The 24,949-nt window shown below is 38.4% G+C and overlaps 1 protein-coding gene across 1 annotated transcript; it reads left to right on the plus strand.

The window, feature by feature from the left end:
* Positions 1-11,340: 11,340 nt before the first annotated feature.
* LOC149817662 (SPX domain-containing membrane protein OsI_21475-like) lies at positions 11,341-24,293 on the plus strand. The gene is made up of 10 exons (XM_089985459.1): positions 11,341-11,393; positions 11,596-11,716; positions 11,937-12,248; positions 12,428-12,532; positions 12,673-13,130; positions 14,120-14,418; positions 14,521-14,714; positions 22,492-22,682; positions 23,135-23,268; positions 24,055-24,293. Exons 1-10 carry the CDS (start codon positions 11,341-11,343, stop codon positions 24,291-24,293), a joined length of 2,106 nt encoding a protein of 701 aa, XP_089841585.1.
* The last annotated feature ends 656 nt before the right edge of the window (positions 24,294-24,949 follow it).

Raw genomic sequence — 24,949 nt, forward strand, 5'->3', positions numbered from 1 at the left:
ATAATCAGTTAAGCAGCAGGCATCAGTATCAGCACAAGGTGAACGAACAGTTTACACATGAGTTTTTTGCCTTTTTTCTGTTCAGACTCTTCAGACTGCTTCCAGACTTTTGGTGAGGGGTATTAGATCTTGAAACTCTGACCATTTCATTAATGAAATTGGGTCTTCCTTTCTTGAAAAATTCAATGATCATGGATTTGTTCATCTTAGCTTTTGTTTGAGAATAAGATTCATTTCTGATTAGCTATGGTTTATGGCTAACTTGATTAACATGGCAAAAGGATTCCACTGTAGCTTGTAAATCAGTTCTGAAATCTCTTAACATTGAAGGGCAACTTCTAGATTGTAAACCCCCCTCTGACCAAATTCGTAGGAGGGGATAAAGTCGAAAAAAAAATTGAAAAGGGGGGGGGGGGGGGGGGGGGGGGGACCGCTTTCCTCGATCGGCGTAAAAGAGTGGGGGTATAAATAGTCCTCACGGTACGCCTCTCCCACTCAATCGCGGGAGAAAGCGGCAGAGAGCGAGGGAAAGAGAGATCAGAAAAAAAAGTCACAGAGTTTACTGGATTCCGACCGAAGGCGAGGTAAAGGCTCCTTCTTTTTCTGCTTTCTTTTTCGGGCAAAAAGGGGTTGGCAGCCATGACTGACGGCGAGCTGCAGAAAAAAGAAAAAAAAAAGAAAGATTACAAGAGAGAAAGAGGGTTGGCCGGCCGACGTCGGGGACCAGTCCCTCTGTCACTGTAAGAAGGGAGGGAGAGGACCGATAGGGGTCGGGCCCTCTTCACTTGAGAAAACGGAAGGGGCTCTGCCCCTTCCGCTCTCAGATTTGTTTTTTAAAAGGGTTCAGAACAAGTTGGTCTGGGTGAGAACCAGATCGGACACCCAAATGGTCTAAAAAATAGGGTCGATTGAACCGGTTCAGACCAAACTAGTGCTGGTCGAACCGATTTAAGTAGAGTTGGTTCATACCAAACTAGTTTGAACCAAACCGGTTTGGATTAAACCAGGTAAGACCAAACCAATACAAACTGAATCGGTCTGAACTAACTCAGTCAAAACAAACCAGTCTGGATTTAAACCAGACCGAGTCGGGTCTGACTGGGTCTCGGATCCATATTGATCTGATCTGGACCAGACTGAATCTGGATCCAGTCAGTCCAGACAGATCCAAATAGAACTGGATCCAGAGAGGTTTGGGTCTGAATCCGGATTGACTATTCTCGATCCAGAATAGAACTAGATTTGGTTCAGATTAGTTCTGAATCTAGATCAGAACTAGATCTGATTCAATCAGTTTTGGATCTAGATCAGAACTGGGTCTGGATCTAGTTAGATAGTTCTGGATCTAGATCAGTAATGGGTCTGGATCCAGTCAGAAAGTTTTGGACCCAGTTCATAAATGAATCTGGATTGGGTTGTGAGTTATTTTCGAATTTTGAAAATAATTTTAAAATAACCAAAATGCCCTTGTGAGTATCCAAAATCTATTTTGGTAAAATGGATATAACTTTGCCCTTTGAACTCGGAATGGAGTGAGGTTTAGTGAGTTGGACTCATATTGTAGAGGAGAATTTACTTGTCCTCTGGTTTTTGTCAAATTAGGGGCACAAAAATCAAGGTTTGACGAGTCAATTTTATATGTGAATTAGCATGTTTAGCATGATAGCTTTTGAGCGATAACATGATATGTATAAAATGACCATGCATGATATTATGAGATGATTGTATATATATATGTTAGTTGTAGTATACATTTTAATTGGTTTATGTTATGCATATTAGAAAGCGATTATTTTTATGATAGCATATTTGTGTGATTGTTGATAACATGCATTATGATGAGAATGTGTTTAGATTTGAGTTCTATTTATTCTATTCATGTTATATGAATGGATATATTAAGATTAGCATGCATAACTTCTTAAATCCCGAAAGTTGCGACCTATGGTAAGAGCTACATGGTTCGGGGCTAGAGTGCAGCCACCATGGAGAGTGGGCCACCGGTGATTTAACGATGTGAAGACCTTACATCATTGCGTACTTATTATGAGATAAGTGTAAGTCCTAATACCATCCTCAGATTAAAGAATGAGATCTATCGTGATCATTTCATGATATCACTCATGAGAAAATGAGTGAAATACAAGTTTGAGAATGTGGTTCAATGTGTTGAACTTAGCTTATGACTTAGGGTTACACTCACATAGTGCTTGGGGACTCTAAACAACCATGAATAGTTGAGAACCATCATAGTTAGGATGTAGCATGAACCATACTGAAACTAAGATTGAGCCTGACCTCCCGGCTAGCTACTTGTGGGGTCCTCTTTTTGTTTCACTGTAGTACCTGGTGGTCCAGAGACCACCGAGAGTGTATGATTCATTGTTTGGCCAATATATAAAATTGGAGTGTTATGCATGGGTTGCTACGCCTATAGACGACTATGACCAATATAGTTGACTTAAGATTAGTTGGTGTGATAGAGATTTTAAGAGAGTAATGGGAGGATAATTAAAATACACAAACTTGTGTGATGTATCAAAAATTAAAATCAGACTAGAGGCTTAGAGCCCACTACAGTTGTAAGTTTAAGTGTTTATTTGCTTATAATTATTTCTTACTGGGTTGTAGACTCACTCCCCTATATAATTACAATTGTAAGTTTCAAGCACCCTAGCACAGGCAGAACGTGATAGACTTCTTTTTCGGCAGAGCACTTTGTAGTTTTTATCTTTCATGTCATTGAACATTCATGTATTTGTTATTTTCTTTTGTTATAAATGATGAACATTGTAGAAGAAAGTGAGTTATTGAAAAAAAATTAGCCATTTTCCCTAATGTGAACTCTGTAAGCTTTCTCTTTGTAAAATAATACCAACCGAACTCGGTCTCTCAAGGTCCCAAATCAGGGTGTTACATAGATGCACTCCTGCATCATAATGTGTGTCTTTCAGTCATGACCATATTCTTTAATTGTTTTCATTCAACCCATCCACAGTTTTACTCGAATCTCTCCGGGTACTGTAAATTTATTTTGTATTTGGAATTTCCCTATCCTAATACACTGAAATACAGATTAATTAAGCCATGCATGATCTTAGTAACATGATCCCATCTGGCATGATATTCCCTTTAGCCATGCTAATCCTATTTGAAATGGGTTTGAAAGTATATTCCTGCTCTCCCTGTGCTTTATGGAGAACAATATCCTTTCTCCTCCATATATCATTTAGGTGTTCCCCAATCAAGGTTGCCATAGACTCCTCATGCGCATGTCAAACCACCCAAGAATGGGCATTTATTGTTAGCGTTTTCATCTCACGATTTACCTGAAAAAGTGTGCCTCTTCAAACTTGTATGCTTGACTGCTTGAGAAGTTGTTTAGGCAAACTATGTTAAAGACATTGGGTGTTATCAAAAGATTGTTGTTTTATGGGCTTTCCAATTGAATAACTAATCTATTTTTGGCATAGTCGCATGCATCTCTGATATTCTGAGAACATCATGATATTATTGACAAATTATCCTGATAAATAATAAGTGCATTGTGTCATGATACTATGAAAAGATTGGCAATTTCCTTGTCTTAATATTATTGCAATAGTCTAAATTAAATAAAGTATTTGTCTTAAATTATTTTCTTCTAGTTGCTTGGTATATTTCTTTTATCATTAGAAAGCATCATTACTCGTTTTTCTTTGCTTTTGGTCTTTTATTTTGAATTTTACTTTTTCCAAAAGCTTCTCGAATATTCCTAGGAAAACATATCATTTTTTATCTCTCTCAAAAAATTGCCAACATTGATACTTGTAACTACTTTTTGAATTTCAAATAATTCTTCATCTTATTCTCTTTTTGACCGTACTTTTTATTTTGCGTCTTTTTAAATGTTGTGAACTTCTGATCAATTGTTTAATTGTACAATTGTAAGTTTTTGGTCAACCTCGTATTGTACCTCCTGCTTCTTTAATTTTTATTTTCATGATTAAGTAAAAACTGTTCTTTTTAATGTCAAGCCTTGGTAGGCTTGAAAAATGAACCATTTTTTTATAGAGGCTAAGGCAATTAAGGTTCTAACAGTTGTCATACGAGCTACAGGAGCAAAGGTTTCTTCATAATCAATGTCATATTCTTGGGCATAACCTTTGGCTACTAATCGGGCTTTATATCTTTCAAGAGTGTCATCACTCTTGGTTTTAATTTTATAAACCCATCGACATCGTATAGTTTTCTTCTCTGGAGAAAGATCTTGAATAGTCTATGTAGAAGCCTTTTCTAGTGCATCTAATCCAGCTTTCATGGCTTCTATCCATTTGACATCATTTTTTGCTTGGAGATATGTAAATGGTTCTTCATATGAGTGAATTAATGCAGTGACTACCCTATAAGTAGGTGAGAAGGACTCGTATGACACAAACTTTCCTAGAGGCCTCAAGACTCGAGATGATCATCTAGTTGGAATGTCAGAATATTTTTCAAGTGCACGTGGAGGATTAAACCTATAACGCCCCAAAATTTCAAACTTGCGAATCTTTTAGAAAACAAGCAAGAGACTAGAAGAAAATTTGTTTCCTTTCAAAGTTTGTTTATAAAATCAGTGGAAGACTATTCTTTTATCAAATTCAGAAAGACAAGCTGACAACTTTGGGCCCGTTAGCTAAAAGAACCAAAACTCACAATTCATGTTACTTGCAAAATACTTGGAAAAATGACTTTCATTAAAAGAAGCTCCTAAATAGTACAAAATTCGGATATCCCAAGGAAAATCCGTTACAAAACCCAAAAACATCCAAGACGCAAGCTAAGAGTAGGAAAAGAAAGTCTTGAAGCCATCTTGCAATCGCGACATTGCCCGTGGTGTACCTAATCATCACTTGTACTCAAAGAATGAGTTAGTTTCACGAAAAACTAGTAGGTGCATAAGAGAGATTATAGGAAACTGAATTAAGTACATTTAATTCAGCATGTTAAGTAGTTTAAAGCAAATATACAATTAAACAGGTAAGCAGTTCAAAGCAGGTAAGCAGTGTAATTGTCAAAACACAGCATAACGATTCATTTGATCATAAGTTGTGAACTACCACGCAACAAACAAGTCTCATGACCCATCAACTAGTGTGAACAGACTTTATGTTTCGATATTATTGGCCTACGGGTACATGTAGACAAATCGTAAGAACAACTGAGACTAGTTCAGGCATTTGTTATTGTATGTATTTTCAATAACCTGAATAGCTGGTTGAGTCTGCTCCTAAGAGGATGACTTTAGCCGAGAGAGGATTTCTCAAAGGCAGGTACTTGGCAACGGATGCATCCAACTTCTGCATAAGTCCATGAGATCTACCACCTAGGATAATATCAGGTAGTTCCTTCCCCTAACTCCAATGACTAGGGAAACTAGATCTTTGCCCGTGGGGTGGTTATTAACAACTTGTCCATTGGATTGTGTATCGCTCTATCCTCTCCCTTGACAGACTACAAGAACCGAATGAGTGCGTCAAGGGTAAATTAACTGATGACTCATTCTATATGCTCTGGTTTTTTAACCAAATGAGCATCTTACCTCTGAAGGCGGTCCCATTTTTATGTGTTTACAACATTGTGCATTTAGCACTGTTCGAGGTCGCACCACCATTTCATCCGATCATCGCAGTAATAGCGTGTAGTGCACGACTATAAATACTCTAGGATGAAAGGGGTATAGTTCCTCAATAGGAGACTCAACAAAAGTGTTTCACAAAGATGTAATATTTCTCAAACTTTACTTTTCACATTATTTATCTTTTGAAATAGCCAACAGCTTGTGCCAACATTTGACATGCAATTTTCTAGAATCTCATCATCTATCGTGGTATCTACATGCCTCGCATGACTCCATACCGGCCTCGATAAATGGGATACAGGTTTCTCAACAGAACCCTCGCTAAGAAGTTTGCTCAAGCCCTAATTCGGAGTTACCCGAGATATGTCAAATAGACGAACAGAACCAACCAATCACATCCTTCCAAATACTTTGATTTGGGCAGTCTTTGATGCTTTTGCGCAACTCCCTAAATTCTCAAGTCTACTTTACAGGACTGCTCACTTGAAAAGCCAAGATCCCTGCTAGAGATCCCTCTCCTTAGACGATGATGTATCGTTAAGCTCTCGACTCAACTCTTGTCGCAAGAGGAAGAGTGGTAAATGCCCCTTGTATCCTTAATGATGATGCCTTTATAGCACAAGCAATGAGTGAAAACCTGAGCGTCATCTACAATGGCAAGGCAGTAACGAAACATTTGCAAAAGCAAGAGCTTGGGCACAAAGCATGACGGCAAAGTGAAGACATGACAGAAAGTAAAGGACAAGGATCACAAAACCGCATCCTTGAGTTAAATGTGTACTCATATAAATATATATACTCATATAAATATATATATATATATATATATGCATATATATTTATTTAATTATCCTTTTTTAGTTAATTGAACTCAATTCAATTATCCAATACCTTCGTGCAATCTTCCCTTACCTTGGGGAGTTGCGAGATTGTTGGCGCCTGCGGGTATAAGTGATTAACGGGTCGGGTCACAGGGCAGGAGCAGGATCTATCGTACTAGCTGCAAAAGCAAGACGTTAACATGTTATCTCAATAAAAAAGGTAGATACGACAGGGGTGTTGCCGCTGTCTTGACGTGAAAGAAGTAGAGGCAGGGATATCATGCCCCTGCGAACCTGCTGAACGCGAAAGAAGTAGGGGTAAGGGCCACGAGCCCCTGTTGTCAGCAAACAATGGGGAGGCAGGGGACTGCACCCCTGCCTGTCGATGGTTCAGGCAGAGACAAGGGTTATGCCCCTGGGTTACGCCCCTGCCTTCCAAAAATGAGAGTAAGCAAGGATTGTGCCCTTGCCTGACAAGGTGAAAGAAAGGCAGGGGGCTTTACCCCTGCCTGCCAAAATTAGTGGCAGAGGCGACACCCCTACCTACTAGAAGGAGAAGGAGCAGGGAGGAGGCTTGGACCCTCCCCCGCCAAACTGAGGGTGCAGGGAGGGGCTAAGCCCCTCCCCTGCAAAACGAGTGCACAGGGAGGGGCTTGGCCCCATCCCTGCCAAAGGGTACGCAGGGAAGGAGCTCAGCCCCTCCCTTGCATACAGTGGTACAGGGAGGGGGCTCCGCCCCTTCCCTGTCGCTGAAAGGTGCAGGGAGGGTCGCAGCCCCTCCCCTGAACAACGAGGGTGCAGGGAGGAGGCTCGACCCCTTCCCTGCCGAAAAAAGGGAGCAGGGAGTTGGTTTGGCCCCTCCCCTGCTAAAGGTGGTGCAGTGAGGGGATTCGACCCCTCCCTTGGTCGCAGGGAGCATAGGGAGGGCTCAGCCCCTCCCCTGCCAAAAGGAGACGCAGGGAGGGGGCTCGACCCCTCCTTCGCCAAATACGGCACACAGGGAGAGACTTGACCCTTCCCCTGCAAACAAAGGCATTGGGAGGGGGCTGGGCTCCTCCCTCGCAAAACACATCGCAGGGACCTCCCGTGCGATTTAAGGCAGCAAGGAGGGGGCTTTGCCCCTCCCTTGCGATTGAGGGAGGCAGGGAGAGACGGGAGGAAAAGGAGGAGAGAGTACCTGGAGGTTGTCGAAAGGAGCCTATCGGAGGAAGGGGGGTCGTCGAGGTCGCTACTCTGCAAACGCGAGGAGAGTGGGGGGGGGGGGGGGGGTCGGGTAGAGAGAGAGAGAGAGATGAGAGAGCGAGAGGGGAAAGGGGGTTTCTATTTGAAACCCCTCCCCTGCCTCGCTGTCTTTAGAAAGCACGAGAGAGGCGATGGCCTCAGGTTGGGTCCGGGTCAGGTCTGGATCCGACCTGAATCCAAGCCTTTTTTTTAGGTTTTTACAAGACCCTTGTCCTATGGAATATTGGATACTAGTGTCTCTATGAACTTCTTCATTGTCAACATTATGATCAAGATCAATAATTCCTTGATCATTATCAAAGTTATAGTCAAGATCATATTCATCAGATTTTGATGTCAGATCTAACAAAAAAGAGTACTCAGTGTCTTCCTTTGGTTTTTTAAAATCAAAGAAGCTCTCATTTTCGAGAAAGAAAACATTTCTAGACACATATAATCTATTATTTTTGAAGTCAAAACACCTATAACCTTTCTGATTTTCAGCATATCCTAGAAAGACACAAGGAATCGCACGAGGGAAAAGTTTATCATTTTTGTCGGTAAATATGAAACATTTGCACCCAAATATTCTCAGTCTAGAATAGTCTGGAGAAATAATCATAAGTTTTTCAATGGGAGTGATATTTTGTAAAGAAGAGGATGGCATCATATTAATTAGATAGGTTGCAGTTAAGGTAGCTTCTGCCCAAAATTCTTTCGGGACTTTATTTGCTATTAATAAAGTCCTAGTAGTTTCCATAATATGGCAATCTTTACGTTTTGTCAGCCCATTTTGTTGAGGTGTATAAGGACAAGATCTTTGATTTGTGATGCCATGTGACTTAAGATAATTTTTAAAATCTGTGGATAAAAACTCTCCCCCTGAATCTGTGTGAGAAATGGTAATATCATTTTGAAACTTGTTTTTAACCATATTATGAAATGCTTGAAAGTATGAAAATACTTCAGACTTATGTTTAAGAAAGTAAATCCACGTATGTTGAGAGAAATCATCGACAAAAATAACATAGTAAGCAAATCCTCCTTTAGAAATTACTGGTGCAGGACCCCAAACATCCGAGTGTACTAATTTAAGTGGTCTTGAAGAGAAAAAAGTTTTGTTCTGAAATGGTAATCTTTTTATTTTGCCAAGAATACAATCTTTACAGTCAAATGATTCAGAGTTACAAAATTTTCTTAGATTTGGAAAAAGTTGGATTTTGGCTATATGTGGGTGACCAAGTCTCATATGCCACAGTTCCAACTCAATTTTCTAAATAATATAGCAAAAAAGCATTCTTCGGCATTTTTAAAAAATCCATGTAATAGAGTCTTCCTTCTTTATGGCCTTCCCCAATCAGCTTGCCTGACTGGCGATCCTGTACCCAACAATCATGAGAAGAAAAAGAAATATTACACCCATAGTCAAAAATTTGAGATACAGATAAAAGATTTAAATTCAATTTGAGAACATATCTAATTTATGGAATATAAAATTTCTTTGTTTTATAATTTTTTTCAAAAATTCTTATTCCTTTTATTTTAAGAGAAGTCCCATCGGTTGTAAAGACCTTTGACACACTTGTTTTGTTTTTAACACATTCGGATAGACTTTGATTATTTGGGGTCATATGAAAAGATGCACCAAAGTCAAAGAGCCAAGAAATTTTACCTGGATCGGAAAAAGATGAGGTTGTTGCGCCGGTTGAAGCTTCAGATGAAGAAGATACACTTTTGATGAGAGGCTGAAGAATGTTCATTAGTTGGGCCATGGAAACTGGTGCATCTTGATCTTTGGGCTCCGATCCAGCAATTGCAGCTCATTTCTCTCTCAGCTCCTTAAGTTTGGGACATTGTGGCTTGTAGTGTCCCGGTTCATAACAATGATGCCAAATAACTTTCTTCTTGTCATAGTCACCATTTTGACGATTAAAGTGAGGAGGTCTATAAGATCAAACATGATTCCCTGGTCTAGACACAACTAGAACAAAATCATCTTCAGTTTTAGAAGAACCTTCCCAGAGACGATTTTCTTCCATTGTTAATTCTTTAATAGTTTCAACAATAGAAGGAATTTTTCCTCGGTGAAGGAGGGCCGATTTAGTGGTTTCAAATTCTGGCCTCAGTCCAGTTATAAACTGGTAAAAATGTTCAGCATCGAGTTGTTTCTGACAAAGCTCGATGTCTTCGGCATAATGCCACTTTGGTTCTAAAAGGGAAAGTTCTTCCCAAAGTTCAGACAAACCATTGTAATATTCATGAATTATTTTGTCTCCTTGGGTCATCATTCAAACTTTTTCTTGGATATTGCACATGTGTGCAATATCTTTAAGGGAATACATATTTTTAAGGAATTCCTATGCCTTATCGACATGATCAAACTCGGCAAGACTTGAGCATTTTTTAATGTCAACGTTATTGATAAGCCAGGACATTATCTTCGCATGAGATATTCTTCATTGTTTCCATTTTTCCTCGTAAGAGGTTAGAGCCCTGATTTTCTCTTCTTCTGATAAAGGAACCTCTTTATCTCCCTCCTTTTTAGTAAGAGATAGCTTAGGTTCCGAATCGGAACCGTCCACAATCCCCCATAGGCCTTTTCCCCATATATGGTGCTTCATGATTGAAGCCCATGTTACATAGTTTGTATCGCTCAATTTCATAGGCATGATGATGACTTTATCATTGCCATCCATCGATTACAAGGAGAGAGAAAGAATAGGGTTAAAAGAGAAATAAGAAGAGAAGTAAGAAAAAGAAAGAGATACAATACAACAAGATGTGGAATCTTTTCCAACGAAGTGATAAAATACTTCTCTTCAAGTGGCGAACACTTTTGCATGTGGGCACGGAAACTGAGGCAGCTTTTCTTCAAGGTCTAATACTTTCGCAGCTCTGATACCATGAAATGAGATGATGATCTTCCAAATAGGAACTGAGATTCGAAATGATGTCTTAACAAGACATTTAAGCATAACCCTTAAGAAGGGTATAAAAGGAAACAAAAAGGAATAAAAATATTCTTTTATTGAACAAGGAGAAGGCAATGCTTAAGAAGCATTTTACATCCTTTACAAGAGGGGCTGTACCCCTATATATAGAGTATGAGAGAGGGAGAGAATGAGGGACTCAATAGAGTCGTTGGACTCCGTCCAACGACTCTATTGCTAGTCAAGTCTTAACTAAGACTTGACTAGTTATGTCATTCTAGTTCAAATTGAACTAGATGACAAAAAACAAAAAATATTATATATATATATATATATATATATATATATATATATATATATATGTTTACAAGTTTACATTTTAACATTAGTCTTGCTTTCTTTTTGTTCTAGTCCATGGAATTATATTTTTGTGTGAATGTTTGGAAGGTGGAGGATTGTGTGGAGGTGTTTTTTTTAATGAACTAGTAGTCCCATGCTTATAATTGTGAAATTTAAGTTTTCATCAAATTGTTCAAATTTATGTTTTAATATGTCTTCCTCCTTTGGCTTTTTGACCTCTGTTATTTGTACATGGTTGGGGCTTATTATCGACCTTGATTAATAAAAAGTGTTGTTGGATTGTTTTGCATATTGACTTAACAGCCTTTGTCCTTTTGTTTTTTTTAGAGAACTTAGCAGCCTTTGTCACTGGACCGATATTATCTTCTGTTTTTGTTGCTTGCAGTTTATTCTTTTTGACAACAAAATGGTAACCTTTGGGAAAAAGCTAAAGGCACATCAGTTTCCAGAATGGGAAAGGTATCTTTTATTATGTATTTTTGTAAAGTATTCCAATTCCATTGTGATTTTGGTACCTCTGGTTTGTGATTTGTGGTTAAAGCTTTAGTTTAAAGGAAGGTTGACTTCTTTTTTGTTTGAAATGAATCCTTTGCACTCACTTGGTTTGATTCAAATTTACAGAACAACATGATAACATATTTTATATTTGTAACTGTACTAGGTACTATATTAACTACAAGCAAATGAAGAAAAAGGTTAGAGAGTTTGCTCACCAGATAGAGGTAGGGGAACAAGACCGTCGTCAAGTTCTGAAAGAGTTTTCAAGGATGCTAGATCATCAGGTTTGCATATAGAAGCCACATTGAGCTATTCTAATATGGATAGTTTTAGGCTTTCTTTGTTGCAGTTGTTTGGCTGTCATGTTATATATATTTGAATTTTAAACCATTTGAAAATGACATATCCTGATAGTACCTATTTCCAAGTTCAAGTTTGTGTTATATTTATGTTTTATTTTTGTGTATTCAACATTCAATTTATTTTCATTCTTCATGATCTCAGATTGAGAAGATTGTCTTGTTTCTGTTGCAACAACAAGGGATTCTCGCAAGCCGTATAGAAAAGTTAGGAGAGCAACGTGAGACTCTTTTGCAACAGGCTGAGATTGCTCAGATATGTGAACTTCAGGAAGCATATCGTGCTATAGGACAAGATCTTTTGAGGCTTTTATTCTTTGTTGAGATCAACGCTATTGGCCTAAGGAAGATACTGAAGAAATTTGATAAGCGGTTTGGTTATAGATTTACAAATTACTATGTGACAACTCGTGCAAATCATCCATATTCTCAACTTCAGCAAGTGTTCAAGCATGTGGTAATGTGTCCAAGTTAGTTATTTGGAAATTTGTACAAATAAGAATAAGAGAGTTTTTCTTCACCTATTCTGCTTCTCATTAAATATGAAAACAAAGGGAAATGTTAATGAATTTCTGCTGAAAGTAAGTTGAGTCCTTATGTTAGATTGATCATCTTGGACAACGATGATATGAACAGGGAATTGGTGCTGTAGTGGGTGCATTATCTCATAATATTGCTTACCTCCAAGACTCTCGAGGGCGCTACTTATCAATTTATGACCAGCCGGCGGTTGCTCTGCAGGTCTTTACCCTCTGCTTTATGATTACTCTATGTAAGAATCTTGCATATGTTATTAGATAATATGTTTGTTCTCGTCTTTGTCTTTTTTTCTCATAATAATTGCTAAATTTTCCAAGGATATATCATTATGTGATCTGCAGGATCCTGTGATTGATTCAATTAAAGCAGCTATAGACAGGCTAACTCACTCAACAAACTTCCTCAAATTTTTAGGGCAACATGCACTTATCATTCAAGATGAGTTGCCAGCAGCGCCATCTGAAGAACCTGTTGATGACAAGAGATACCATTTCATGTCATTGGTCTTGAACTTAGCAAACACTTTCCTTTATATGGTTAATACCTATATAATCGTCCCTACTGCAGATGAATATTCAATGAGCCTTGGAGCTGCACCAACAGTATGTGGGGTAATAATTGGGTCAATGGCTGTTGCTCAAGTGTTTTCTTCTGTATATTTCAGTGCGTGGTCAAACAAATCATACTTCAGGCCACTCATTTTTAGTAGTATTGTTCTTCTCTTGGGCAATATTTTGTACGCGTTGGCTTATGATCTTGACTCAATAAGCATACTTTTAATCGGTCGTGTTTTCTGTGGGTAGGTGTTTTTTCTTTCTTATGATATATGATTATCTCTTTTTATGTAATACAATATAATTGCTCATTCTAATTGGCAAGAAGAGGAATGAGTTAACTTGAAATGAGGTAGCTTTTCTTATTTAATCTCTACTATAGATATAATTATATCACGTCTTACAGGAAATTGAGTTTTCAATATTTATTGCTCTACCTGAAGGATACTTTAATTGATGCTTATCTAGCAGTTTCTTAGGTTGGTTTCCAAACTGTCCCTATTAGGTCAGGCATAAAACAAGGAAGAAATGAATATTCAAATTTATTTTCAAGAAAATACAATTTAAATAAGAATTTTGTTAATTAATATAAAAATGTTTTTCAAGCAGCTCACTCATTGTTTTTTAAGGAATAGATTAAATTCTGAAACACTTTTGAAATTAACCTTGAGTATCTCCCAACTAAAATGGAGCTCTTCATTTCATGTTTTGATGTTGTCTCTTGACTGCCAACTTCGTTACCTTAATTTTTTTAGGCATAGTGATCTGGAGCATCATTTCCACTTGATTAAAAACTGTTACAAAAGTCTCCTGTCCCCTTTACAAGGAAAGTGTTCACCTAGAGATAAAGATCAAAGGTAATAAGATACAGGCTGCTAAAGGTAAAAAAAATTTACCTTTATTCAGAAGTTGGGAATAATCAAAACGCCAAGACTGAGAAAGAACCCTTCTAACAAACCAAGAAACCAATGTTTGAATCATTAAATGCTACATTGTGTGGACCTTCTATAAGAACAGATACCATGCATTTTCTGTGTTTTTTTTTTAGGATGATTCAGATTTAGATATGATGATTATGTTTCAATTGTTCTTTCAAGATTATGTTTCATTTATTCATTTGGCACGTCCTAGAGTTTTGCATTCTGTTGTTTTGTCCTGTTGCAGTTGTACATTGTAGGTTTATATTCAAATGGTCAATGCATGAATACGTGTAGTAATGTTTGTTAAACTGCAGATTGGGATCAGCCCGAGCTGTTAATCGACGCTATATTAGTGATTGTGTGCCTGTCAAAATTCGAATGCAAGCATCTGCAGCATTTGTTAGTGCCAGTGCTCTTGGAATGGCATGCGGACCTGCTCTTGCAGGAGTGCTTCAAGCTAATTTTAGGATTTATCTACTCACTATCAATGAAACCACTTTACCAGGGTGGGTTATGGCTCTGGCATGGTTAATGTATCTCCTTTGGTTGTGGATATCATTTAGAGAACCTGTTCCTCAAGCCCAACACAAATCAGCTATTGAGTCTAGTACTGGTAATATTTTACAATTTAACTTGCCTGATTTTCAAGACACTGCTTTCATCTACCTTTTTTGTGTTTTATATGCATGTTTTACAAGTTAAATACATCTGACAGTAACCACAATTGATATTCAATCAATTGAAAATGAACTTGCACAACCTCTTCTCCTATCTTCAACTGCGGAGGAGGAGCTGCAGCATGGAGATGGAGATCAAGAACATGATGGCAGTGAAGAAGCTTCAGAAGAATCACGCATGCCTGCCACCACTATTGCATCTGCATACAGATTGCTTACTCCATCGATGAAGGCATGTGTTTTCTTGTTTTACTGTTCCTTTCACACAATTGATTTGCATTGTCTCTTATATTTTCCACCGTGTAGACTTACATTTCCTGTTTTTCTTCTATTAAACCTCTTCACCAACATTAGGAGTGAATTGCTTGGGCACTGTTGTTTCTTTTGTTCAACATACTCATTTGATGTAAATTGTGTATAAGTCAGTGATCCATGTGTTTGTGTTTGCGGTCCTTTTTGATAGTTTAACTTGTTGGACATATGGATCGGGAGCCAACATTCAGTTTATTCGGTTCAGGGTCATGCTCACCGTCGACTTAAGGCCTGGGCTCATCGTCTGTCGAGCACGCACACACCATGGCATCTTTAGGTACGGTTTCTGTGTTTGATTCTGCATGATACGCCAACATTAGGTTATGGGCCCACATCGCATGTGGGTTCATCGGGAGCGTTTTAGTTTATGCTCACCGACATTGATGTTTCTGTTTGCGCTGCTGACACAAACGGGTCTGTTGTCTTTTTTCGGTGAATGGTCATTGACCATTCACAGATTCATCTCCAGCAAGTCGCCGATGGCGACAACAGCCCCAGTGACTCTCTGCTCTCTGTAGAACATGTTCGGTTTTACCTGATGATGCAGACGTCGCCGAGGAGGAATGTGGAGGATAGTGGTCGCCGACGTCTTCGCCGGCACCGCTGGCTGCACGACGGCAGACTGTCGATTGGACCTTGAAACCTGTCATCGATTGCAGGTGACTGTCGCCGTGGGGGCGACAGTATTTTTTTTACAGCCCGTCACCGTGGGGCGACATGGCTCGTCGATTACCGGCCGACCATCGCCGACATAAAAAAAAAACAGTCAGCTTAAGGGTTTTACCTGTGGCCGTCAGGCTGCAAGGGGATCTGCCTGCGTAGGGGTCGCCACGGAACGTCGCTGGTGGGGGATGAGGTCATCGGATTGCCAGCGACTGCAGATCCATAAAGTTGTTTCCGGAAAAGGGTTTGAAACCCCCCCCCCCCCTTTTTCCCTTTTCTGGTTCCCACAGTCGTTGGGTTCCAGGGGGATCTGTTGGTGATTGCAGACACTACTGGGTTTCGCCGGATCATCAGCGTCCACCCCCTTCCCAGTCGTCAGGCTAGGGTTTCAAAGACAGTAGTCATCGCCGCAGACCGTCGGGGGGGTTGCTACCGCTGGCAGCTTTTTGGCCAGTCGTCGGCGTCTGTCGCGGAAAGGCGACATGGGTGGCGACGTGGGTCGTCATGAAACTTGGGGGGGAAGCCATAATGCCCTTTTGAGTTTTTGATAAGCTGGATACCGGGTCGAATCTGGTGTATCGACCCGGTGGCGGCTCGATCCAGACCCATTTTTGGTTGGATCGGGTCTGCCAGTTCCTCGGGTCAGTCATGACCTAGGACCAGACCTGGACCCATCAGGAATCTGGGCCTGGGTCTGATCCGATGGGTTTGAACCAGAGGCACCAACCCAGATCTGGTTCAGGACCAGGTCTGATCCGGATCTGGTTTAGGACCAGGTCTTGTTTGGACTGGGTCAAACATGGATCATGTTTGAATCGGGTCTGACCCAGGTCTTTTTTGGATCAGGTTCGACTCGGGTCCTGTTCGGATCGGGTTCGACCCGGGTCCTGTTCGGACCGGGTCCGAATCAGGTCCAATTCAGACTAGGTCAAATCTGGGTCCTATTTGGACTGAGTCAGACCCATGTTTTTGTTTGGATCGGGTCAGACCTGGATCGGATTGGATCTATAATAGGATCCAAGCACTGTTTGAAACTAAACCGGATCTGTGACTGATACGATCTTTTTTGGGACCGATTCAGAGCCATTTTTAACCAGTTCCTTTTATTTTTTTACCGGTTTCGAGATGTAGATGCCCTATTTTCATGAATATATGAAAATACAGGGATTTTGGCATACAATTATAGGGGTTTATGAACTTTTGTTCATACTTAGCACCAGTTCAGACCTTTAGATGATCGGTTCGGAGCCGCTTCAGACCGATTCGAGGTGTTTTTATACCGATTTCAACTTGAGAACCCTAGGTTTAACCCATATGGGCTTACTTTTGTTACTTTTCATGCTTTATAAGTGTTCATTGTTAAAGAAAGCATGACTTATGCATATTAATTCATGTATTTTATGTTGGTTAAGTTATGCATGATGGTTTTAAGCATGAATTATGACTAAATTCATGACAATTTATCATCAAAATTAGTTTATAAGTGAAAGCATGAACTTATATTTTGGCGATATAAAGTATATTTTGTCATGAATATACATGCATTAAAATGTGTGCATGGGTATGCTCTATAATATGAATATATTTTCAGTAAAAGATCTTGATTGATTGATTCATGCAATCACCAAATTAATCTGAGTTATGTTGATTAAGGATTCTTTAGACCATATTAAGATTCATTATTGTGATTATGTGTGAATTTATGAAACATCAATTCTACCTAAAGGTAGGTCATTGTAATCCAAATTTACACAGGGTGTTATAGTAGATGTGTATTCCAGCCCATGAAGCATGTTCGTACCTAAAGGTACAATGTTGGATTGCCTCTGGTTACTTGATCTGCTAGTTTCACCAACTGAAGTCAATTCCTTGTGAATTGAAGAGACTGAGCAAATATGAGTATTGTCATTTCCACCAAAGTTGAATTATAATGTCTTAACTATGTTTGTCTCAGAAAAGGTGAAAATAAATGGTCTCACTTTTACCTTTTCATCATGAGTCTCGTCTCAGAAATAATTATAATGTCTTTCTATTTTTCATTCCTTATTATATCAGGTTCCTTCCTTATCGATGGTTCTAGTAATATTCCCCTTATAGACTGATCAATTTTTCTTTATTGGAAAGAAATCGTGATATTCACTTTGGGTTATATGGATTTAGATTTGACCCTTAGAATTGACGAACCTCCCGCTCTTACAAAGTAGAGTACAACCAATCAGAAGGCTCCCTCTGAGAAGTGAGAGTGCTCGAACAAACTTAGCATATTGCTTTTGCAATCTCGAGTGACTAAGAATATTCGAGGCATCATTCCTTACTGCAGAATAATGAAGGAATTTTTGGGAGCCATTGAGGCTCAATTCGTCACTTCTAATAAGGCAATGGCCGGTACGCTTATGTGCAAATTAGTGTCTATGAAATATATTGGTAATAGTCACATCCGACAGTACATTCTAAAAATAAAGAATATTGCGACTCAACTGAATGACATGAAGTTCGCCATCTTTGACTTCTTCTTGGTCCATCTGATCTTAACCTCGTTACTTACTGAGTATGGACCCTTCAAAATCTCTTACAATACACATAATGATGAGTAGTATTTTAATGACCTCTTAATCAAGTGTGTTGAAGAAGAAGAGAGATTGAAGGGTGAGAGGGTGCCAAGTGCACATATGGTCTTTCATAAGAATAAACAGTGGTCGAGGCTAAAGAAAAACTCATTCAAGAAGAAGAATCAAAAGAAAGTCTCTTGAGAGAGTTTTAACTCTTAACCGAAAGCCAAATCTCAGTCAGGAGGTTCTTCTATAAAGTGTTTCTTCTATAAGAAGAAGGGGTATAAGAAGTGACTCGAAAATAAAGGTATTGAGTCATTTATTTCTCATGAGTGCAATTTAATTCATATTTCATTATATAGTTGGTGGATTGATTATGGTGCCATGGTACACATTGCCAACTCTTTGCAGACATTTCTGAACAAGAGGGAACCAAAAGAGCATGAAAGAAACATCTTTTCAGGAAATAGGATGTGTTCGCATGTCAAGAACGTTGGGACCCACAGAATTGTGTTGGAGTCAAAATTCATATTGGATTTGGTCGATACATTCTATATTTCATCTTATAGTCGAAACCTGATTTCAATTTCAAAACTTGATAAGTTTGACTTTATATTTAAATTTGAAAATTCTAAGCTTATTATTATGAAAAATTCAATGAATATAGGTTCTGCATATATGTGTGATGGTTTGTATCAATTAAAAACCAAATTCCAAATTCGAGAATCTCACTCCATTGAGAACACAATGATTGGCAATAAACGTGACATAAAAGATAATCAATCCTATCTGCTTTGGCATCCGAAAGAGAGAGTCCAAAGACTCGTGAAAGAGGGAATCCTTGGATCCCTTCATTTCATGAATACAGAGTCATGTGTTGATTGCATAAAGGCTAAGTAGTCTAATACATATAAGAAAGATGCCAAACGCAGCAATGAAAAGTTGGAGATAGTGCATTTAAATGTGTGTGACCCTTTTTCATCGTGTTATACGGGTGAAAAATATTTTATCACATTTATAGATGATTACTCACGGTATATGTATTCTTACTTATTATTTGAAAAATCAAAAGTCTTCTAGGTTTTTAAGGACTTCAAGAAAGAAATAGAGAAATAAATTGGCGAAGTTATTAAGGTTGTCAGGTCTGATAGAGGTGGTGAGTATTTTGGTTGCTTTATTGAGATTGGACAAAAAGAAGGGCTATTAGCATGGTTTCTAAAAGAAGAAGGCATTGTACCTCAGTATACTATACCTGGTAGTGCTTACCAGAATGGTGTAGCTGAAAGAAGAAACCATATGCTTAAAGAAATAATTTGAGCGATGTTGAATCATTCAAACTTTCCTTTAACCTTGTGGGGTGAAGTTCTTAGGACAACAGTGCATATTTTGAATAAGGTTCCTATAAAGGCTATTCAAAAGACTCCTTACAAGTTATAGACAGGTAGGAAACCTTTTATATCATATATATGCATATAGAGATGTCTAGCTGAAACTAAGTTGTATAACCCACATATAAAAGTCTTTAATCCTAAGACGACTAGTAGATTTTTCATAGGTTATTCAAAAAGGTCAAAGGGCTTTAGGTTTTATTGTTCGTCTCATACACCACAGATAGTGGAAACAGATAAAGCAAGATTTTTGGAAAGTAATTCTATTGGGATAGATGCGTCTCAAAATATTGATTTTGAGGAAATGCAGGATTCGGATTTCACACCTGCTAAGGATAAAGACCTGATTCTTCCTATCATTGTCTCTTTGGATAATTTAAGAGAAAGTTTGGTCAATGAACATCAATCCCAAATAGATCTGGTTGATGATGAGGATATACAATAACAACAGGATACAAACACTCATTTTGAACCACCTGTATGCAGGTCCATGAGAATCAAGAAATTCGCTATCTATCTGGACTATGTGGTGTATTTGCAAGTGTCTAATGATTTCATAGACATTGATGAAAATTCCTTCATATTTGCAGAAGTCATTGAAAGTGAAAGATCAACACATTTGATCAATGTCATAAAAGAAGAGCTGGACTCTATGGCAAAGAACTAAGTGTGGGATCTTATACCTCGGCCTGATGGAGTCAGATCTGTTGATTGTAAATGGGTCTATAAGACCAAAACAGACTCCAAAGGTCATATGGAGAGGTACAAGGGTAGGCTTGTTGCAAAAGGTTTTACACAGATAGAGGGCATTGATTATAATGAGACTTTTTCTCCTTTCTTAACTAAGGAATCGTTGAGAATAATCATGTTGCTTGTAGCTCATTTTGATTTAGTGCTACATCAAATGGATGTGAAAAATGTCTTCCTAATTGAGGATCAGGATGAGAAGGTATACATGCAACAATCTCTTAGTTTCAATATAGATGACTCAAATAATTTAGTTTGTAAATTAAAGAAGTCAATTTATGAACTTAAACAGGCTTCCTGCCAGTGGTATAAAAAGTTCAATCAGGCAATTATGAACTTTGGATTCACTGAAAATATTGTTGATCAGTGCATTTACATAAAGATTAGTGAAAGTAAGCTCATAATTTTGGTTTTATATGTTGACGATATTTTTCTTGCAACTAATGATTTGAGTGAGTCTATTACATGAAACAAAAGATTTTCTTTTCTCTCATTTTGATATGAAGGACATGGGTGAGGCCATATATGTCCTTGAAATCGAGATCTGTCATAATAGAACTAAGGGTGTCTTTGGTCTCTCTTAGAAATCCTATATCCTTAAGGTTCTTAAAAGATATGAGATAGAGAATTATTCTCCTAGTTCGGCACCTATAGTGAAAGGGGATAAATTGAGCTTAAAGGATTGTCTTCAGGATGATATTGCGAAGACTCATATGGCAGTTGTCCCATATGCTTCGGCAGTTGGGAGTTTGCAATATGCACAGACCTACACTCGACTCGATATAACGTTTGTTGTGAGAATGCTTGATAGATATAAGTCAAATTCAGGCATTGCGCACTGGAAGGCAGCGAAGAAGGTCATGCGTTATTTACAATGAACGAAAGACTATATGTTGACCTACAGAAAAGTTGACCACCTAGAGATCATTGGATACTCTGATGCGGACTTAGGAGGATGTATTGACAATAAAAAATCTACTACTGAATACATTTTTCTACTAGCGAGTGGTGTTGTCTCATGGAGAAGTGGAAAACAGTATACCATTGTTGCTCATACCATGTAGGTAGAATTTATTGCTCTATACGAGACTACGTCACATGCCATTTGGATAAGAAACTTTATTATGGGTCTTGGTGTAGTGGACTCTATTAAGAGACCACTAAAGATCCTTTGTGATAATGAAGCAGTCGTGTTCTTTTTAAATAACAATAAGAGCTCAACCTCGTATCGATACATAGAGTTAAAATACTTTATTGTTAAAGAAAGGACTGAGAATCATCTAGTATGTATTGATACAATTAAGACAAAGGAAATGACTGTGGATCTCTTTACTAAAGGGCTAGCACCAGGATTGTATTCCCAACATATAAAGGAGATGAGTCTTTTTTATTCCTTCTTATATATGACAATACATTATGTGATCACATTTGTGTATATGAATTTGATTCTCTATGGCTTTGTGTATTGTTGAGTTTGCATAAAAGATCTCTCATATGAGTTAGAGAGAATAACAGAATAACAATATTAAAGGACCAATAAAATAGGTAAGAGACCAACCTATTCATAAAGGTAATTTTAATTTATCTCCATGACTCATATGATTCATTCTTGTGATAAAGGGTAGCATGTGAACTCACATGAAGAATTAAATCGAGATAACGGTATAAACCTTGATTTAGTGTACTTTTTAGTGCCAATGGGTCGAGTGGAAGAATGTTGGATATATGGATCGGGTCGAACCCATTGGGTGACCCGGTTTTGACACTAATACAGTTAGTGGGCATGATAATGGAAGACAGTTAATGCTATAAGGGAGGAGGTTACATGAATGTGAAATATCCACATTCACTGTACCTCTTCTCCCTCCACCACTATATAAAGAGGTGGCTGGATGAGCATTGTCATACATTAATAGCCTTGGCCTAGCCTACATTCAGTTAATTGGGTTAATTGGGTTCAGGGTCTTGCTCACTGTCCACCTAAGGCCTGGGCTCAGCGTGGGCGTCGACCAACTAAGAAGAATGCCTAACATTCACACTCGCACATCATGGCATCTTCAGGTACGCTTTCTGTGTTTGATTATGCATGATAAGCCAAAATAACTCTCTTGACCCTATGTCATGATTGTCATCTCAACCTTTAATATTTTTTGAAGATTTCAATAATGTGAACCGTTTCTCAATTCCAAATTTATGTATACATCTTGACGACTATTGATGGGCCCTGCTGTTTCCAGCGGACATGGCCAAAATCAAAAGAAATGTTCTATAGCATATAATTGTATCTGATTGATGCTTCTTATACTTTATCAGACTGACATTATTAGTGACTATTTTATTTATATTACAGGTCCAATTATTCATTTATTTCATGCTCAAGTATGCAATGGAGATCTTATTGTCTGAATCAAGCGTCATTACAGCATTCTACTTCAACTGGTCAACAAGCAATGTCGCCATATTCCTTGCATGCCTTGGTTTCACTGTATTGCCAATAAATATAATTGTTGGCACATACATTAGCAACATGTTCGAGGAAAGGTAAAAGCCTAGATTTTTGTATCTCTTTTAATGTGTTTCAATTGCATGAGGGAGAAAAAGGGAGTTGCTATTTTATTGGGACAAGAACAAACTACAAACCTATTTCATAACACACTTTTTGTTCATAAAATTCATCTACCTTGGTCTTTGTAAAGGCATATTATTTTGCATCTACATTTACTTCTCAGAATTTTTGCAGCTGCAATATTAACATCATGGATTTGGAAATGACCTTGTGGTCACAATTCTCACATAAACTTAATTAATTCTGTGTATAATAAAGCTTTCATCATTCCCTGGTGTCCATCAAGTTTTTGTGTAAATCCACCCTAAGATTCTTGTTCTGATGCCGATGTTCTTATTGTGTTGGATGCTTCTCCACGAATGATTATTTTCTGATGTTTGTCCTTTATTTTTTCTAAGATTTTCCTTTTTGGTTTGAATATCTGCAGGAAAATTTTGCTGGTGTCCCAAATATTTGTATGCATTGGCATCATTATGAGCTTCCCTGTTATAATCCCGTACTCCATCGCTCAATATGTTTCTTCTGCCCTTATCACATTTGTTTCTGCAGAAGTCCTAGAAGGTAAATTTCAATTAGACAATAATACTCTCATTAACTTCTGAGAAATCTAGACAACAGGCTTTGTACTAGTATCAACATGGTACATCATATTTGGTACTCCTAGGGCATGATTCATCCCATGGAAGGGAAGGGCCTTTCATGGGAAAGAGCATGAATTTCTAAAAATGCTGCCAGCTCAGATTTCTTGCGAGAATGCTTTCATACGGGAGGAAGAGGTATGGGATTTGCATAAGAAAAGTGGTAGGTGGTGGGGACCACTTGGGACAGTATGACATTTTCCTGCCATGATGATTTGATAATTTCCCATGAAAATCGCATGGAACTAACGTATTCTTAGGTACATATGCAATTTTACACTGCAGACAGCAAAAAAGTGCCACAGTCAAAGTGTTCTCAGCCTATATAACAGGATGTCCAAACCAAAGTAGTAGTTTCTCCCTGTAAAAAAAAAAACGTTTCCCTGATTTAGACATCAGCTACCATAGTAAAGATGCATGGTTGGAAGTACTTTTCCTTGGAAAGCTATATCTGTCATACTTATCAACCATCAGTTTCGGAAAAAGAACAGAACTGCAGAAGTCTCGTCCTATTGTCAGTGTTTTTCTTCCTTTTGTGCAGCTATTACTCAACGTGGGTGCAACCTACTTAATTAATTTGGTATCATGAGATGCATTCCAATTAGAGAACCACAGTCCAAAGGCTACTTTCTGAGATTACACATATTGCTGAAGACTTTACTATGTGAGAGCTCGTTTTTAACTTGCATTTAACCATGCTTGACCTCAGGTGTGAATCTATCGTTGATTTCTCAAGTTATGTCGTCAAGGCTAGCCAAGGGAACATACAACGGCGGTCTACTCTCAACCGAAGCAGGGACGTTGGCTCGAGTGGTCGCAGATGGCACAATCACATTGGCAGGCTACTTGAGCCAGCGTATGCTCCTAAATATTACTCTTCTTCCTTCATTATTAATATGTGTGACCTCAATAATAGCTACTTTTTTTACGTACAACTCTATGTACTGATCTTTTTCCAGTGTACCAGTTTGTATATAGAAAGAACTTATTCGTTCCTTTTCATATGCCAATAATATAAAAAAGCATCTATTACTTATTTGGGTTGGCAAGACAAGGAACAAGAGACAGCATTGTTTTTTGCAGTTAACGAGAGGGTCGACGCAAGATTGTCTCATTTTCATGTTTGGCAGATGTTTCCAAGGTAGTTCTAGGACGTTAGGATGACGTGCACTAACTGCTCCTGCCAGACAAGTGGTAACATCAGTTTTGCTCTAATGATGTTAATAATGAAATGGTTGGTGGGGAGTAATCACCCAAAGAAAGGACAGGGAACAGAAAATGTGATAAACGATGTTGTGCAATCTATCATACGCGAATAGATAAAAGGAAAAGCAAGCAAAACACACGAGATAACGTGGTTCGGTCATAGAGACCTACATCCACGAGAGAACACCGATCAGTCATACTCCATTACCTCAGGGATGAGTTACAAATAGTGCTAGATCCACAAATCGTGGCAACAAAAAAGGAAGGATTATCATCCAGCACAATACAATCCTTAACAGAAGGAAAGAGCAGATATTTTAGGAAAGGAGAAACCGTCGATGCCCCAACCATCCTTATCGTCAACACTCCCCCTCAAGCTGAGAAGCGAATATATCATG

This window comes from Nuphar pumila, chromosome 13, assembly GCF_984573655.1.
Source record: "Nuphar pumila chromosome 13, dmNupPumi1.hap1.1, whole genome shotgun sequence".
NCBI lineage: Eukaryota > Viridiplantae > Streptophyta > Magnoliopsida > Nymphaeales > Nymphaeaceae > Nuphar > Nuphar pumila.

Coding starts and splice junctions, on each gene's coding strand:
- LOC149817662 (XM_089985459.1), top strand. CDS start 11,341: ATGGTAACCTTTGGGAAAAAGCTAAAGGCACATCAGTTTCCAGAATGG. Junction 11,717..11,936: donor CAAGGATGCTAGATCATCAG/GTTTGCATATAG, acceptor TCATGATCTCAG/ATTGAGAAGATTGTCTTGTT. Junction 13,131..14,119: donor ATCGGTCGTGTTTTCTGTGG/GTAGGTGTTTTT, acceptor GTTAAACTGCAG/ATTGGGATCAGCCCGAGCTG.